The sequence below is a fragment of the Heloderma suspectum genome, chromosome 6 (assembly GCF_057233095.1).
Source record: "Heloderma suspectum isolate Gila_16-S chromosome 6, 16-S_ref, whole genome shotgun sequence".
NCBI classification, from domain to species: domain Eukaryota; kingdom Metazoa; phylum Chordata; class Lepidosauria; order Squamata; family Helodermatidae; genus Heloderma; species Heloderma suspectum.
In genome coordinates this window covers 46,376,259-46,391,781 of record NC_139463.1, presented here as the reverse complement: position 1 = coordinate 46,391,781, position 15,523 = coordinate 46,376,259, and the positions used below count along the sequence as shown (strand labels likewise).

Sequence of the window (15,523 nt, the reverse complement as noted above, 5' to 3'; positions counted from 1 at the left end):
TTAAGTATCATTGATTGTGATGGGAGTTAAATGTGGCCAGTTTAGTCGGCTCAACCCAGACTAACATGCAATTAATGCCATGTCTATTCTGGGACAGAGTTGTTGCTTGAGGGTGGGCTTCTATGTTCCCTGAAGCCCTCCTGCGGAAGGCATGCTGTGGCATTCTCGACCTCTCTGTACCATCCTCTTTGTGCAGGATTTTGTCATTGGCCTCTCTATCCTGCTACGTGGGACCGTGCATGAGAAGCTCAGCTGGGCATTCAATCTCTATGACATCAACAAGGATGGATATATCACCAAGGAGGTATCTACCAAGACTCATCTCTGGGTCCATGTGTCTGTGGATGCCTGTGTCCATGTGCGTCTGTGTGCATGAAATGTAGACAATGCCACGGCAGCTGCAAAAGCTTACTTTGTAATATGTTCCAACTGCTCTAATTTACCAGGGGCAGTCTGTTTTGCTACCTGTTGCTAGTAAGACACCCAATTTTGTTCCAGTCTTTTCCTTAGGGCAGGGGTGGTGGGTGTCTTATTAAAATCTTAGTATGAATGGTGAATTCCTCAGGGTGTATTTAGTTCCCTCTCTAGAGTGTGGGTGCTTCCCGATGAAGCTTTTACTGTGCAATTGCCTTGCGTCATTCTTGGAATTTTGTGGCATCCTCCACTTGCAACCTTCCTATGTTTTCCAACCACTTCTTCCATCCTTTTTCTTTCCACAAAGAACGCATTAAGGAGGAAAAGATGGAATAGCTGCACAATGTCATTTGATGCATAGCGTCTAGAAGTTACATTTCTGAGTGGATGGGTGGATGCACCTTATCTCTAGTGCACATGCATAGAGATGCACCCCCGTGAATGCTTAAGGCACCATGCAGTATACAGTCTGCTATAGCACACAGCGCAAATGCTAAGGTGCATTTTGAATGTTGGTAATGTGCTGTAAGACAATTATGGGGTTTCCCCTAACGTAACTTTTAAGTAAAAGAACAAACTCTTTCTTGACCTTTTAAATCAGTGGACGACAAACTATTTCAGACTAAATGAACAGGACATACAATGAACTGCGTGGAGCCATCAGAAATAGCAAATAACAGACTGGGCAGGGGATGGGGGCTCAGGCAGTGGTCTTTGGTAGGAGAATTATGGGTGTTATGGGAAATGTCCCTATTTTTTTATCTGTGAAATATTGGAAGCGTATGAGTTGGCTTTGCCTGGTGTGCAAAATCGGCAACAGCATCATAGAATCATAGAACAGTAGGGTTGGAAGGGGCCTACAAGGCCATCGAGTCCAGTCAATGCAGGAATCCAAGCCAGAGCGTCCCTGACAGGTGGCTGTCCAGCCTCGTCTTGCAGTCGCATCCCGGATCACAAGAAGGCTTAAATTTAAAAGTAATTAATTAATTAAAATATATTAAAGCACCTACAGTTTAAACAATTAAACCCCCCTTATCAAACTTAAATTAGAGTTTAATAGGAGCCAAGCCCATCATTAAACAAATGTATTCTCAGACATAGACAGATGTTTTTAAAACAGTCCAAATCCTGCCCTATGAGAGGCTGCATTCTACAGCCTGAATAAATCATGCTAAATGTACATCTTGCTCTATTTTGCAGGATTTTGATCCTTGCATCGCTTATCCTGCTTCTGCTAGGCATGGGGAGGGGTGAGAAACTCGCTAGGACACTGACCACTTGAAATCCCATTCAGCTGCCAATCTGCCCACTTTCAAGCAGATTGTCTGAACCATGAAGGCTGATGTCTCAGGAAGCAGAATTCCTTTGCCAGTGACACTTTCAGAATCACAGCACAGCCACCATCTTAGCGCTACCAACAAGAAGGCATTGTGCAGCTTTTCCATTTTTTATTTCTTAACGTATTATCTGCAGTAAGAGAAAAGACAGAAAAAGCAGCTGGAAAACACAGGAGGATTAGGAGTTGAAGATGACATCTGGTCTGCAAACGAGGCAGGAGCTGAGCCAGTGGCTCCATGAAAACCTTGTCTGGAAGTACCGCTGGTCATAGGACAGGGAAGCTTTGATTCAGATATGAGTAAAGATGGGGACTGCATGTCTCAAGGTGGAGCTGCCTTTTGGTGCTGGGTGTCCATGCATGAACCTGCAAGCCAATAGAAGTGATGGGCATGATACTGCAGAGCTTATAGGAACATAGGAGGCTGTGTCATATCAGGACAGACCATCTAGCCCAGAGGCGGGCAGAAAGTAGATCTCCAGATGTTTTGGACTTCAACTCCCAGCATTCTAGACCATTCACCAGGCTAGTAGGGGTTTCTTAGAGTTGACACCCCAAACATCTGGAGATCTACTTTCTGTCCTAGCCCACCATTGTCAGGCAAAGGTCTTTTCAGTCACCTGCTACATGGTCCTTTTATCTGGAGGGGCCAGAGATTGAATTTGGGACCTCTTACTTTGGAAATGTAGGATCTCCCATTGAAAGCAGGGGACTTCCCATTGAAAGCAGGGGACCTCCCACTGTACTATGCCCCCCCCCCGATGCACTGTCACTTTATCTGATCATGGCTCAGATAATGTGTAGGCCATTAATGCATAGGTTAGCCTTCCCCCATGTGGTGCCCTCCAGATGTTTTGAACTACAACTCCCATCAGCCCCGACCAGAAAGGCCAGTGGCCACCAATCCTGGGGGTTGTCATCCAAAATATCTGGAGGGCCCCACTTTGGGGATGGCTGGTATTGGTGTCCTGGGAAGGAACAGGAGAGAATAAGGACCAGATCCGTTTAAGGCAACAGGTGCCCTCTGGGTGGCTGGGGGTGGTCAAGTTGGAAGAGTGAAGGCAGGTATGGACAAAACTCAGAAATGCAAAGGCATCCCTTACTTCCCTTAAGTTCCTTGCCCGTGAGCAGATCCTGGCCGTTGCCATCCAGACACAGAAATGCCCATCACTTTGCGGAGGGTTGTCTGTTAGACCAGTTAGGAGGGAAGGGGGCCGAGGGGAAGCTGGCTCTGTTCTTGTCTGCCCTGAAAGCGTTGCTCTCCTTCTCTGCCAGGAGATGTTAGCAATAATGAAGTCCATCTATGACATGATGGGCCGGTACACCTACCCAATCCTGCAGGAAGACACCCCCATTGAGCACGTGGAGAAGTTCTTCCAGGTAGGAGGGCTGAGGGGAGATGGCAAATGGTTGACCCGCCAAGGATGCCGCCGGGAATTGTGTAGGCTTGGGGGGGGGGTGCCCTTCCCAAGGGGGCAGCCTGCATGACCCAGTGTGCACATGGTGCAAGAACTGAGCAGAAGCTGGCAAGATGACATCAACTGGCATCAGCGACGGGCACCTAACGCTGCTGTGTAGACATGTCCATACAAGAGGTGCAGAACCTCTTTCAGCTAGGGAGCAAATTCCCTTTCAGAGAATCTCCCAGAAGCCACGTTCCAGTGGAGGGCGGGCCAGAGGCAAAGGGGGCCGAAATAACAAAAACACCCACAAAAATAACAAGAAGCTCTTACTCTGCCAGGAATGAAGCCTGAGGAGAGGCGTTTTGACCTTTTAGAGTGGGAAAAACCCATGCAAAAGCCCGGAAACCATCAAAGAGTTGGCAGTTAGGAGGAAGGGGGTGGCCATCTGGGGAGCCCTTCCATAGAAGGATGAGCCAGTTCTCTTTGGGCCTGTGCTCTCCATTTTCCCCTGGGGGCTACTTCAGGCCCCGCTTCATGTCGATAAAAGAGGAAGCTTCCAAATGACAAAACCAGCCCACAGCATCTCCCTGTTGAGCTGGGCTGGAGCGGGTTTTATGTGGGGATGTGCGGACTGTGTAAAATCCGCTCCGTCTGTGTTTTGCGGATTGTCAGGTACCTTTCGTTCCATCATCCACTCACAGACGGAAGCACAATTTTTTTTCGTCATGTGGAAAAATACGGAAATAATTACATAAATATTTATGTAAGTATTTACATAAGTATTTACATAATTTACCCCAGTACGTTTAGTGTATTGTCCCCTATTCCATTCTACATTTCCTCAACAGAAACTTACGTATTTTTCTACGGATTTATATGTGTAAATTTCAGGAAAGTAAAAAAATCATCCGAAAGTCCATGGACTCCACAGGGCCTGAGGGGGTCGCTCTGCAGTGGATTCTGCAGGTCGGATTCTTAGAAATCTGAGCTCATTTTAATCCGTCTCGAATTTCTCCAGCCTCCCTAGTTTTATGGCAGCTGGAAAACTGTCCTTGGAGCACAGGGCCCTTGCAGCAGACTGGTTGCAACTGTAGGTAGAAGACTAGCCAGGGGTGACCGAAGAAGGAACCTCAGCAGGGAACGGCATGCATCTAGGCAGTGGAGGCTGGTGGCTCCAGTGTCGGGGGGCGGTGAATCTGTTCCAGGTTTCAGTCAGAGCTCCAAAGGAGCCATCCAAGGTGCCTATCAGTTCTGACTGATTCTGACTGAAACCCAGAGCAGATTCACTGCCCCAGTGACATCAGAGCCACCAGCCTGCACTGCTTCTAGGGTAGGCTTGCAAACATTGGGGGGGGGGGTACCTTTATAGGGGCTGGACCAGGCATCTGCCACTCACAGAGTGCATTTTGCATTTCAGAAAATGGACAAAAACCAGGACGGCGTGGTCACCATCGAAGAGTTCCTAGAGACTTGTCAAAAGGTGAGCTCAGGTTGGCTGCCGCAGAACCCTGCAGCAAGAGGGCCTGCTCTACTATTTCTGAAAAACGCTTTACAGCATTTCTGCTGATGAGGTGCAGCCCAGCAAGCAAAGCTCCTGTACAAGCCCTTCAAAGGGAGAGATTGGTGGAAACGTTTCCTTCTCTCTTTTGAGGGGGTCGGGGTCATTCAGAACGGCTCTGGAGGCAGCTTTGTGTGGAAGTCACACCGGTGCCCTCCGTTAGGTGCTGTCCACCAAAGGAAATGCACCCACCCGCTTGTCAAGGGAAGGCGGAGCGACAGCTTTCCAGACACTTGGGCGGGTGCTCTCATTCCTGGGTAACTGCGACTCCCACACGATGCTGCTGCTTCCTTGCTGGGGTGACGTGGTCTGGCTGCTTCCACTATAGCTCCGCGGCCCTCCGTCACTGCAGTGTTTTCAAAACACCTGATAGCTGGCACAGCTACTTTCTGAATTTAAATGGGAAGCCGACAATTTCACTCTTACAAGGTTTACTTTGAGAGTGTGTGAGAATAAGGATCACTTCCCCCTTGTGTCTCTGCATGAGTCCCTGGTCTGGGTTTGTCTTCTGACTGGAAAGCAATGGAAGCTGCGAGCAGTAGCACATGCAGAGACGGAACGGGCAGCCTCCTCTGAGGCAACTAATTCTGCTGTATCTGCACTGAAAGTGATTGAACCATCTAGTGGTGTCCATGCAGACAGTCTCCCCCAAATGGAGGCGATTGGAAGGAACCAAGGTCACAGCAGTGAATCATGCAGAGTGGCAGTGGGCACCCTCCTCAGTGTGAATGAGTGCCTTCGAGCCCTTACTGATTTCATTTATTTCTTGATACAGACAGTTTGGGAATTGCCCTGTTAAAACTACAGGCCCAGAGACGGTGAATCCAGTTCTCATTTTTCGTCTGAGCCTCAGTCTTCATAACTGCACCTGCTCTTTCTCTCTCTCTCTCTCTCTGCTTCAGGATGAGAACATCATGAGCTCCATGCAGCTCTTTGAGAATGTCATTTAGGATACTGAGGATCCTGCCTCGTCTCTCCAGACCCACCTGCCTCCTTGGCTGGCACTTGGACAGACCTGTCCGTCTTTCTTGTGAAGCACACACACGTCTTTTTGAGAAAAAACAACCAACCAAACAAAACTCTTTTTCTGTTTAAAGGGGCGGGGAGACAGACAAAAAGGGAAGAGATGCCATTTGCTTGTGAGACTTGCTGGATTCTCACAATGAAGCATGTAGGAGCAGGGGGTAGAAGGGGTGGGGGTGGGGGTGGGAGAAACCTGAAGGGAGAGGCAGGAGTCTCTGGCATGGCAGAGAATATCATAAAGAGAAGTGATGTCTTATCAGCCCAAGGAGAGATATTTCCAACAGCCTGGCGAGGTAGGGACCTCCTTTTGGAGAATGGATGAGACCCCTCCCTGCCCCTTGGTCCCTTCATTAAACTCTAGTCCTCAAACATCTGATACTTCAATAACTGTAGAGGAAAATTAAAACATTTCCTTTCAGAGCACAGTAGTGTTCTTGCCTAGTACCTGTTCATTTCAGTGGAACCTGCCCAGGAGAACTTGGGAGCAGGTTGTGCCCCATGGCTGAGATCTTCTCCCATTTTGGCACCCTTAATGGCAGCCACCGTCCCTCAGGGTAGAGCTACCTCTGCCCCCTACCTGCTGGGCACCTGTGCTCCAGGTTCTACACCAGAATTAACCCTCAGACAAGGTCTGCGTTGCACATTTCCCCACTCCCCCCTTCAGCTAAAGTGAGAGGAATGGGAGGGTGATAAAATGCTCCTTTTGTGCTTCGCAAGGCCATCCCGTGAGACGCTCCTGACTGCCTCACCCATGCAGGCACAGGTTCATTCTGCAGCAGCAGTGGCTGGGAGGGGGTGCACCATCTGAGCACTTCAGATACACGTTGGATCTTCAGGGTTGCACAAGTGCAGGCAAATCCTTAGGAGCACTGGCCGTTGAGCTTCATTTTGGCTGCTTACATTACCAGGCATTCTGCAGTAGGGATGTTTGAGAAATTCGTTGTAGGTCATTTCTGATTTACCCAGTTTGCACTCTCCGGACTGAACACAGACTTGGAGACAATCTGTGGTTGATGCCCGTACATTTCCAAGTTTGCAATGTGATTCATGGACCAAAAATAATGTGTTAGACAACATTTGTACATTAAAAAAATGCTCATGCAAATGTGTGCTTTTGAAAAATGTGCACAAACACTTTGATTAATGGGAGAAGAATGCATACATTTCAAAGATGCACACAACTGATGCATACATTTGGAAAAATACGCATGAAAATATGCACAAACTTTTGTGCAAAAAGAAAAAATGAAGTTTGCAATCTGAGATAAACACGGGACAGAACAAGTTTCGAGGTGGAATTTGGAGAACGTCAACAACCTCGAGTTTTGCAGATTCACACATCCTTATTTTACAGATGTCTGCTCATGGAAAGTGAAGGAGGTCAAACTCCCTTCCTTCCTTCCTTATTTGATCTGTACCCTGACCAAGGAAGCGCTGCTCAAGGTGGCTAATGATAACAAGAACCAAAACTTAAAATAAAAACTTAGTTAAAACAATCATAAAAAATACATTAAAACACAATTAAGAAATGCAACAATAGAAGAATGAAAAGAGCACCCAACCCAACAGACCCATGTTGCCTGCCAGTGGAGGGACAGCAGAGAGGGAGCCAACCTAGCTCCCTCAGCAGGGAGTTCCACACCCTGGGAGCAGCCACCGAAAAGGCCCTTTAAATTACTTACCCACATATTTGCTACAATATGGCCTAGATGCCCCATCCCAGGGTTTTTCAAACCTTCTACCCTCCAGGGACCTTTTCCACATTGACTTGCCTGCTCAAGAACCTCTGAGCATTTTCAGAGGGTTCTGGGGTGCCTTCTAAAGCCTACACGCCATTCATGCTGTGCGCTGGGGCTCCTTACCATCCCTCTGCATGAGTTGAACATACGCCCTGGAGGTTATCCTAGAAAGCATTGCAATAAGTAAAGCAAGAGGAGATCGGTAACAGTGAACCAGTTTCCCTTCAAAGAGTCTTGACCCTCCCCCCATTACTGACTTTCCTGTCCCGCTATTGAGTTTCTCAGAACCCCAGGGAGGAAGACTGAAAACTGAGGAGGAGGAGGCCCCCTCCATCCCATTCTGTGACTGTTCCGTGCCTCTGCTTGCCTTCTGGTTTAATTTGGAAATTCCTTCAATTAATTTCAGAACTGGGGCATATGGAGGTTATTGCAGTTTTCCATGTCCTCTGCCTTTTTTTCTTTTACAAGTTACTGATGCACACCAGCACATACTCACATTGATTAAATCACAGTACAGAAAAAAAAGAAAAGAAAGATCTTTATATGATCACATTAAGATTCCTTTTTGCGGCATGATTTAATTGCATAGTGATGTCCATCAGTAACTCGTGAAGGGAAGAAAAACAACTAAGTTGAAAAAATGTGGCAAACTGCTGAGTCACATTGTCCTGTGCGAAGCCCAGAAATCAAGAACGCAGAATGACAGCTCACGAATGCTGTAGTGGTGCTCCAGAAGCAAGATCAGGTAATTTGAAGCCCCCAAATCCCAGGAGAAATTCAGGTGGGGAGAATTTCAGCAGCACCCCTATGAAAACCACTGCCCTGTGCCAGATACCCAAAATATGACTGTACATGGCACTTGAAGGAGAAGATGCCTCTGCCCTTGTTTGTGCATTTATCGTGCTGCCCAAGCCCCACATTTTCCTTCTTGACCCACGTGACAAATGACAAGCGCTCCCCGCACCATCTCTGCTCCAGTGGCCTTGGGCCAGGCAGTGTTTCCCCTTGCCAACCAGGCTATGAAGTGTGGTTCCATTGTCCTCTCTCGTCCACTTCCCAAACCCTCCTCAGGACGTTGCGAGTTTGCACTCGACGCTTCCCGAGTCGACGTATGTACAATATAAAGACTGGCCGCATGTCTCACTAGCCTTTTACTCCAGCATCTCCTTAGCCTCCGTTCACAGCACAACCTGGGGAGACAGTCGCTGGTTCTTGTTCTCTGTAACTACTTGATATTCAGTCACTGTATATTTTAATAAAATAAACATGAAAAAGACAAAGACGCTTCTGCCCATCTTGTTTTCCCAGCTTTTGTGTGGGTTTCCCCTATTCTAAAATGTTGAAATTCCTCTCCTAAGGCATTAAGAACATCAGGAGAGCCCTGCTGGATCAGACCAAGGGTCCATCTAGTCCAGCATTTTGTTCAGACAGTGGCCAACCAGCTGTCGATCAGGAACCCACAAGCAGGGCATAAGCACGACAGCACCCTCCTGCCCATGTCCCCCAGCAACTGGTGCACATAGGCTCACTGCCTCTGGTACTGGAGGTAGCACATAGCCATCAAGACTAATAGCCATCGATAGGCTTCTTTTCCATGAATTTGACAGTAAGAGCTGTAAGCTCAAATATGCTGGTATTTTGCCCCTCCCCTCTTGCCTTCGGCACTGGAATGTGGCACCTGAGAGCTTCTCCAAAACTGAACTTGGCCCTCAGACTTAAAGAGGTCCAACAGTCCTGCAGTAAACCATCAAATACAAAAAGGTAAGGACAGTAGTTTCTCAAAAGCGTGCGTGTGTGAGGGGGGCATGATAGATTCAGGTGTGTTGGACTGCTAGGTGGGACCATTAGGCAAGGAAAACACAGCAGAGACATTGTGGTCATCACGAGTTATGCTTCTCTGCTCATTCAGTTCTGGTAGTACAGACAAGCCACAAGCCAACACAGAATTAAGCGCCCTTAAGTCCCATCTCTTTCAGTGAAACACACGGCCTGATCCTGTGCATGTTTACTCAGAAGAGAATTCTGCTGGGCTTATTCCCAACAAGTAAGCGCGCATTGGATCGCAGTCTTAAGCGCATGTAACTGTGTAGTAGACTGCACATGCTAGCAATTGCCCATTTTCCTTTCGTTTTTCTTGCAGCTGCCTAGAATGGGTGAAGCGGTTGAATTCTCCAGTAGCACCACTGAAGCGCATACATAGAACTGCCTGAAGCCCTCCATTGCCCAAGCCACACTATCTTTCTTGCAACTTTATCCATTCTATACCACACCAAACTCCAGCAACCCAACCCGTATCAACTGGGATCTAGGCACTGCATATTTCAAAGATGTTTCATAAACTGTTCTGATACGTTTATACTAGGGCTGTCAGCCATTTAAATGTAATTGTTTGATCGTCTGCCTTTTAACCAATTATTTAAGAAAATTCAAATGTGCTCCAAGGAGGAAGAAATGAGGTGGGATGCTATCTCATCTTTTCATGCAGTCATAACTGAGTGTGGCGTAACCATCCCACTTACTTTTTTCTCCCACTTTGGGCAGTGTGTACTCCCAAAAGGTCCACAGAGCAGCCTTTTGAGATATTGAAGGAAGTGTGTCAGATAACTTTAAAATCCATCACACATTATTTAAAAGGAAAGCCACTTTTAATATTTTATCATTCTCTAATGCACCAGAACCAAAATAGCTCAGAAATATAAAAATATGCCCTTAACTTGCATCTCATTGATTAAAATAGTCTCCCAGTGATTGATCACCTAACCTTATATTTCATTAATCTACCAATTAAAGCTTTTAAAAGAGTTTGTTGGCATTTGCTATAACAGAGTTGACACAGCGAACCCTCTAGCACTCTCGACTGCACTTACTTTTTTCCAAATCCTTTGGTTTTTAAAGTGTGTTGAACATTTAAAGTTCAGCATGCTTTTGCTTAAGTTGCATGTGTGACTTTACCGACCGTCTAGAATCATTACAGTGTAAGCCTATGCATGTTTACTCAGAAGTAGCCTCACTGTGTCCAATGGGGCTTTCCCCGGATAAGTATGTATAGTATTGCAGGCCCAATTTCATGCAATATTTTTTATGAAACACACATGAATAATGTAAAGTTCCAGAAAACTGCAAGCTTGTCCACATTAGATTGACAATTCCCTTGTCTGCAAACCAGTTTTGCTGGGGTGGTGGTGGTGGTGATGGTGTTACATCCAGGTGTTCTCTCATTAGAGTGGCAACAGTCACACCCGGTCATTGGAAATTATGTAGAAATCCAGGACTTTATTGTTGCTGAGAGTTGGCAGCAGAATGCTCCCCCCCGCCCCGCCCTGCCCTGCCCCGCTAAAGCTGAAGAAGCACATGTTTCTGCTTTTTCAAATTCCTGCATTCTTGTGTGCTGGCAAATATGTTATTTTTTAAAAATATAATCTTAAACATTGTCCTGCAGGTACTTTCTGCACTAGGAAAGGAGAAATAGTGTCCAGTGTTATTGGTACGGATGGGGTGGGGGCAGGCATGTGGCTGAGGTATATTGTGCTTATGTTGTGGGTTGGACATAGTCCATTATTACTATTAATGTATTGTGGGGTGGCCCCTTCATGGATCACTGCCTTGTTGTGGCGAAGGGGCTTGCGTAACTCAGTGAAGCCATAAGCTATGCCGTGCAGGGCCACCCAAGACGGACAGGTCATGGCAGAGAGTTCTGACAAAATGTGGTCCACTGGAGAAGGAAATGGCAACCCACTCCAGTATTCTTGCCAAGAAAACCCCATGGAACGTATCACAAGGCTAAAAGATATGACGCTGGAAGATGAGCCCCTCAGGTCGGAAGGTGTCCAATATGCTACTGGGGAGGAGCAGAGGGTATTTCCAAGTAGCGCCAGAAAGAGTGAAGCGGCTGGGCCAAAGCCGAAAGGACACTCAGCTGTGGATGTGTCTGGTGGTGAAAAGAAAATCCGATGCTGTAAAGAACAATATTGTTTAGGAACCTGGAATGTCAGATCAATGAATCAAGGTAAGCTGGAGGTGGTCAAACATGAGATGGCAAGATTGAACATCGACATCTTGGGAATCAGCGAACTCAAATGGACAGGCATGGGCGAATTTAATTCAGGTGACCATCATATCTACTATTGTGGGCAAGAATCCCTTAGAAGAAATGGAGTAGCACTCATAGTCAACAAAAGGGTGGGAAAAGCAGTACTGGGGTACAATCTTAAAAATGATAGAATGATCTCAGTACGAATCCAAGGCAAACCATTCAACATTACAGTAATTCAAGTCTATGCCCCAACCACTGAGGCCGAAGAAGCTGAGGTTGATCAGTTCTATGAAGACCTACAACACCTTCTAGAACTAACACCAAAAAAAGACGTCCTCTTCATCATAGGGGATTGGAATGCTAAAGTAGGAAGTCAAGAAATCACCGGGATAACAGGCAGGCATGGCCTTGGTGTACAAAATGAAGCAGGACAAAAGCTAATAGAGTTTTGCCAAGAGAACATGCTGATCATAGCAAACACTCTTTTCCAACAGCACAAGAGGCGACTCTACACATGGACATCACCAGATGGTCAATATCGAAATCAGATTGATTATGTCCTTTGCAGCCAAAGATGGAGAAGCTCCATACAGTCAGTAAAAACAAGACCTGGAGCTGACTGTGGCTCAGATCATGAGCTGCTTCTTGCAAAATTTCAGCTTAAATTGAAGAACGTCGGGAAAACCACTAAACCGTTCAGGTATGACCTAAATCATATCCCTGATGAATATACAGTGGAGGTGAGGAATAGATTTCAGGGATTAGACCTGATAGACAGAGTGCCTGAGGAACTATGGACGGAGGTCTGTAACATTGTTCAGGAGGCAGCAACGAAATCCATCCCAAAGGAAAAGAAATGCAAGAAAGCAAAGTGGCTGTCTGATGAGGCTTTACAAGTAGCTCACGAAAGAAGGGAAGCGAAAAGCAAGGGAGAAAGGGGAAGATATACCCAACTGAATGCAGAGTTCCAGAGAATAGCAAGGAGAGACAAGAAGGCCTTCTTAAGTGAACAATGCAAAGAAATCGAGGAAAACAACAGAATGGGAAAGACTAGAGATCTCTTCAAGAAAATCGGAGATCTCAAGGGAACGTTTTGTGCAAAGATGGGCATGATAAAGGACAAAGAAGCAGATGAGATTAAGAAGAGGTGGCAAGAATACACAGAAGAACTATACAGGAAAGATCTGAATGTCCCTGATAGCCATGATAGTGCGGTCACTGAACTTGAGCCGGACATCCTCGAGAGTGAAGTCAAGTGGGCCTTAGGAAGCATTAGTAACAATAAAGCTAGCGGAGATGACAGTATTCCAGCCGAGCTATTTAAAATCCTAAAAGATGATGCTGTTAAAGTGCTGCATTCAATATGCCAACAAATCTGGAACACTCAACAGTGGCCACAAGACTGGAAAAGGTCAGTTTACATTCCAATTCCAAAGAAGGGCAACGCCAAAGAGTGTTCAAACTACCGCACCATTGCGCTCATTTCACATGCCAGCAAGGTGATGCTCAAAATCCTACAAGCTAGGCTTCAGCAGTATGCGAACCGAGAACTACCGGAAGTACAAGCTGGGTTTAGAAGAGGCAGAGGAACTAGAGATCAAATCGCCAACATTCGCTGCATCATGGAGAAAGCAAGAGAATTCCAGAAAAACGTCTATTTCTGCTTCATTGACTATGCTAAAGCCTTTGATTGTGTGGATCACAACAAACTGTGGCAAATTCTTAAAGTGATGGGAGTACCAGACCACCTTACCTGTCTCCTGAGAAACCTGTACGAGGGTCAAGAAGCAACAGTCAGAACCAGACATGGAACAACCGAGTGGTTCAAAATTGGGAAAGGAGTACGACAAGGCTGCATATTGTCACCCTGCTTATTTAACTTATATGCAGAGTACATCATGAGAAATGCCGGGTTGGATGAATCAGAGGTCGGAATTAAGATTGCTGGGAGAATTATCAACAACCTCTGATATGCAGATGATACCACCCTAATGGCAGAAAGCGAAGAGGATCTAAAGAGCCTCTTGTTGAGGGTGAAAGAGGAGAGTGCAAAAGCTGGTTTGAAACTCAACATTAAAAAAACGAAGATCATGGCATCTGGCCCCATCACTTCCTGGCATATAGAAGGGGAAGAAATGGAAGCAGTGACAGATTTTACTTTCTTGGGCTCCAAGATCACCGCAGACGGTGACTGTAGCCATGAAATTAAAAGACGCTTGCTCCTTGGGAGGAAAGCTATGGCCAACCTAGACAGCATAGTAAGAAGCAGAGACATCACCTTGCCGACAAAGGTCCGTCTAATCAAAGCTATGGTTTTCCCAGTAGTAATGTATGGATGTGAGAGCTGGACTATAAGGAAGGCTGAGCGCCGAAGAATTGATGCTTTCGAACTGTGGTGCTGGAGAAGACTCCTACGAGTCCCCTGGACTGCAAGGAGGTCAAATCAGTCCATCCTAAAGGAAATCAACCCTGAGTGCTCATTGGAAGGACAGATAATGAAGCTGAAGCTCCAATATTTTGGTCACCTAATGCGAAGAGAAAACTCCCTGGAAAAGACCCTGATGCTGGGAAAGACTGAAGGCAAAAGGAGAAGGGGACGGCAGAGGATGAGATGGCTAGATAGCATCACGGATGCAATGAATATGAACTTGAGCACGCTCCGGGAGAGAGCGCAGGACAGGAAGGCCTGGCGTGCTATGGTCCATGGGGTCACGAAGAGTCGGACACGACTGAACGACTGAACAACAACATTGTGGGGTGGGGTGGGGTGGGGTGGCCAGCACCGTGGCTGAACAAGAGAGCAAGATTCAGTTCCAGCCCTACCATTAGGTAGGACGAAACGGTTGCCTCCGGCAGCAAATGTTGAGGGACAGGGGGCAACAGCCCCCCCCCAATTCTCCTGAGCCTGGCACCGGGGATGCTTCCTTGTTGCTTGCTTTGGCTGGCTGACGGACTTTCCTTCTTGGTAAGCATCACAGCACCGCTGGGCAAGGCCTCTGACCGAGCCAGCAGGCAGAGTAGCCTGTTGCCCTCGGGTCCACTGCAGGAAGCTCTCCTGTCTCCAGTACAGAGGTAAGATTCAGCCACCAGCCCCGTCAGCTTCCGTACAAGGAACTGAGAGGGGGCAAGGTAGGAAGGAGGCACCATCCTGCCCTACGCCTCTGGCAGCAAAATGTCTGGGGCCAGCCCTGGAGACAGGGGCTTACAGCAACTAGGGTGGCCGCTTAGGCATGGCCAAAATAGGGACACATATTTGCAGCTGTTAATTTATATAAAGAGGTGCAAATTTAAAATAATAACTATCACTGAAATAGAAATACAATACAGCTCACAGCATAGTGGGGAAGATGGTGACCAGGTGAGCTCTGTGCCTGCTTCTCAGTCTGTTGTCCAGGTGTTAAATATTGATGGGCAACTCCAAGGCCCACCTGCTGCTCTCCCTACTTAGGGCTTTTTATCTTTAAAATGGACTTGGACTGGGAAGCCCTGTAAACTGAGGATGCCTTCAAATAGAGGACAGTCCTCTGTTAAATAGGACATTGGGCCACTCTGCAGACAGTCCACGGCACATGGTGTGGAGAACATGGATAGGGAGACGGTTTTCTCCCTCTCGCATAGTACTACAACCCAAAGGGGTCCCCCCATGAGGAAGATTGGTGGGAGATTCAGGACAGATTAAAGGAAGTCCTTCTTCACACAATGCATAGTCAAACTATGGAATTCACTACCACAAGGTGTAGCGCTGGCCACGCATTTGGACGGTTTTAAAAGGGGGTTAGACACATTCCTGGAGGAGAAGGCTATCAATGGCTACTAGGCTTGAAGGCTATGTGCCACCTCCAGTACCAGAGGCGGTATGCCTATGTGCAGCAGTTGCTGGGGAACATGGGCGGGAGGGTGCTGTTGCACTCCTGTCCTGCTTGTGGGTTTCCCATGGGCAGCTGGTTGGCCACTGTGTAAACAGAATGCTGGCCTAGATGGACCTTGTCTAGTCCGTCTAGAAAAGTCCGTCTAGTC

General features: G+C 47.0%; 1 protein-coding gene across 3 annotated transcripts in view; it reads left to right on the top strand.

The window, feature by feature from the left end:
- KCNIP3 (potassium voltage-gated channel interacting protein 3) overlaps nucleotides 1-8,727 on the top strand; it is a 135,436-nt gene extending 126,709 nt beyond the window's left edge. For 2 of the 3 annotated variants that reach the window (XM_084804178.1, XM_084804180.1), the window contains 4 exons: nucleotides 197-304; nucleotides 3,026-3,130; nucleotides 4,571-4,633; nucleotides 5,614-8,727. In XM_084804178.1, the coding sequence (XP_084660304.1) occupies nucleotides 197-304; nucleotides 3,026-3,130; nucleotides 4,571-4,633; nucleotides 5,614-5,661 (324 nt within the window). In that variant the 3' untranslated portion in view covers nucleotides 5,662-8,727. The remainder of the gene's footprint in view (nucleotides 1-196; nucleotides 305-3,025; nucleotides 3,131-4,570; nucleotides 4,634-5,613) is intronic. The other variant, XM_084804181.1, reaches the window with a different exon arrangement.
- The last annotated feature ends 6,796 nt before the right edge of the window (nucleotides 8,728-15,523 follow it).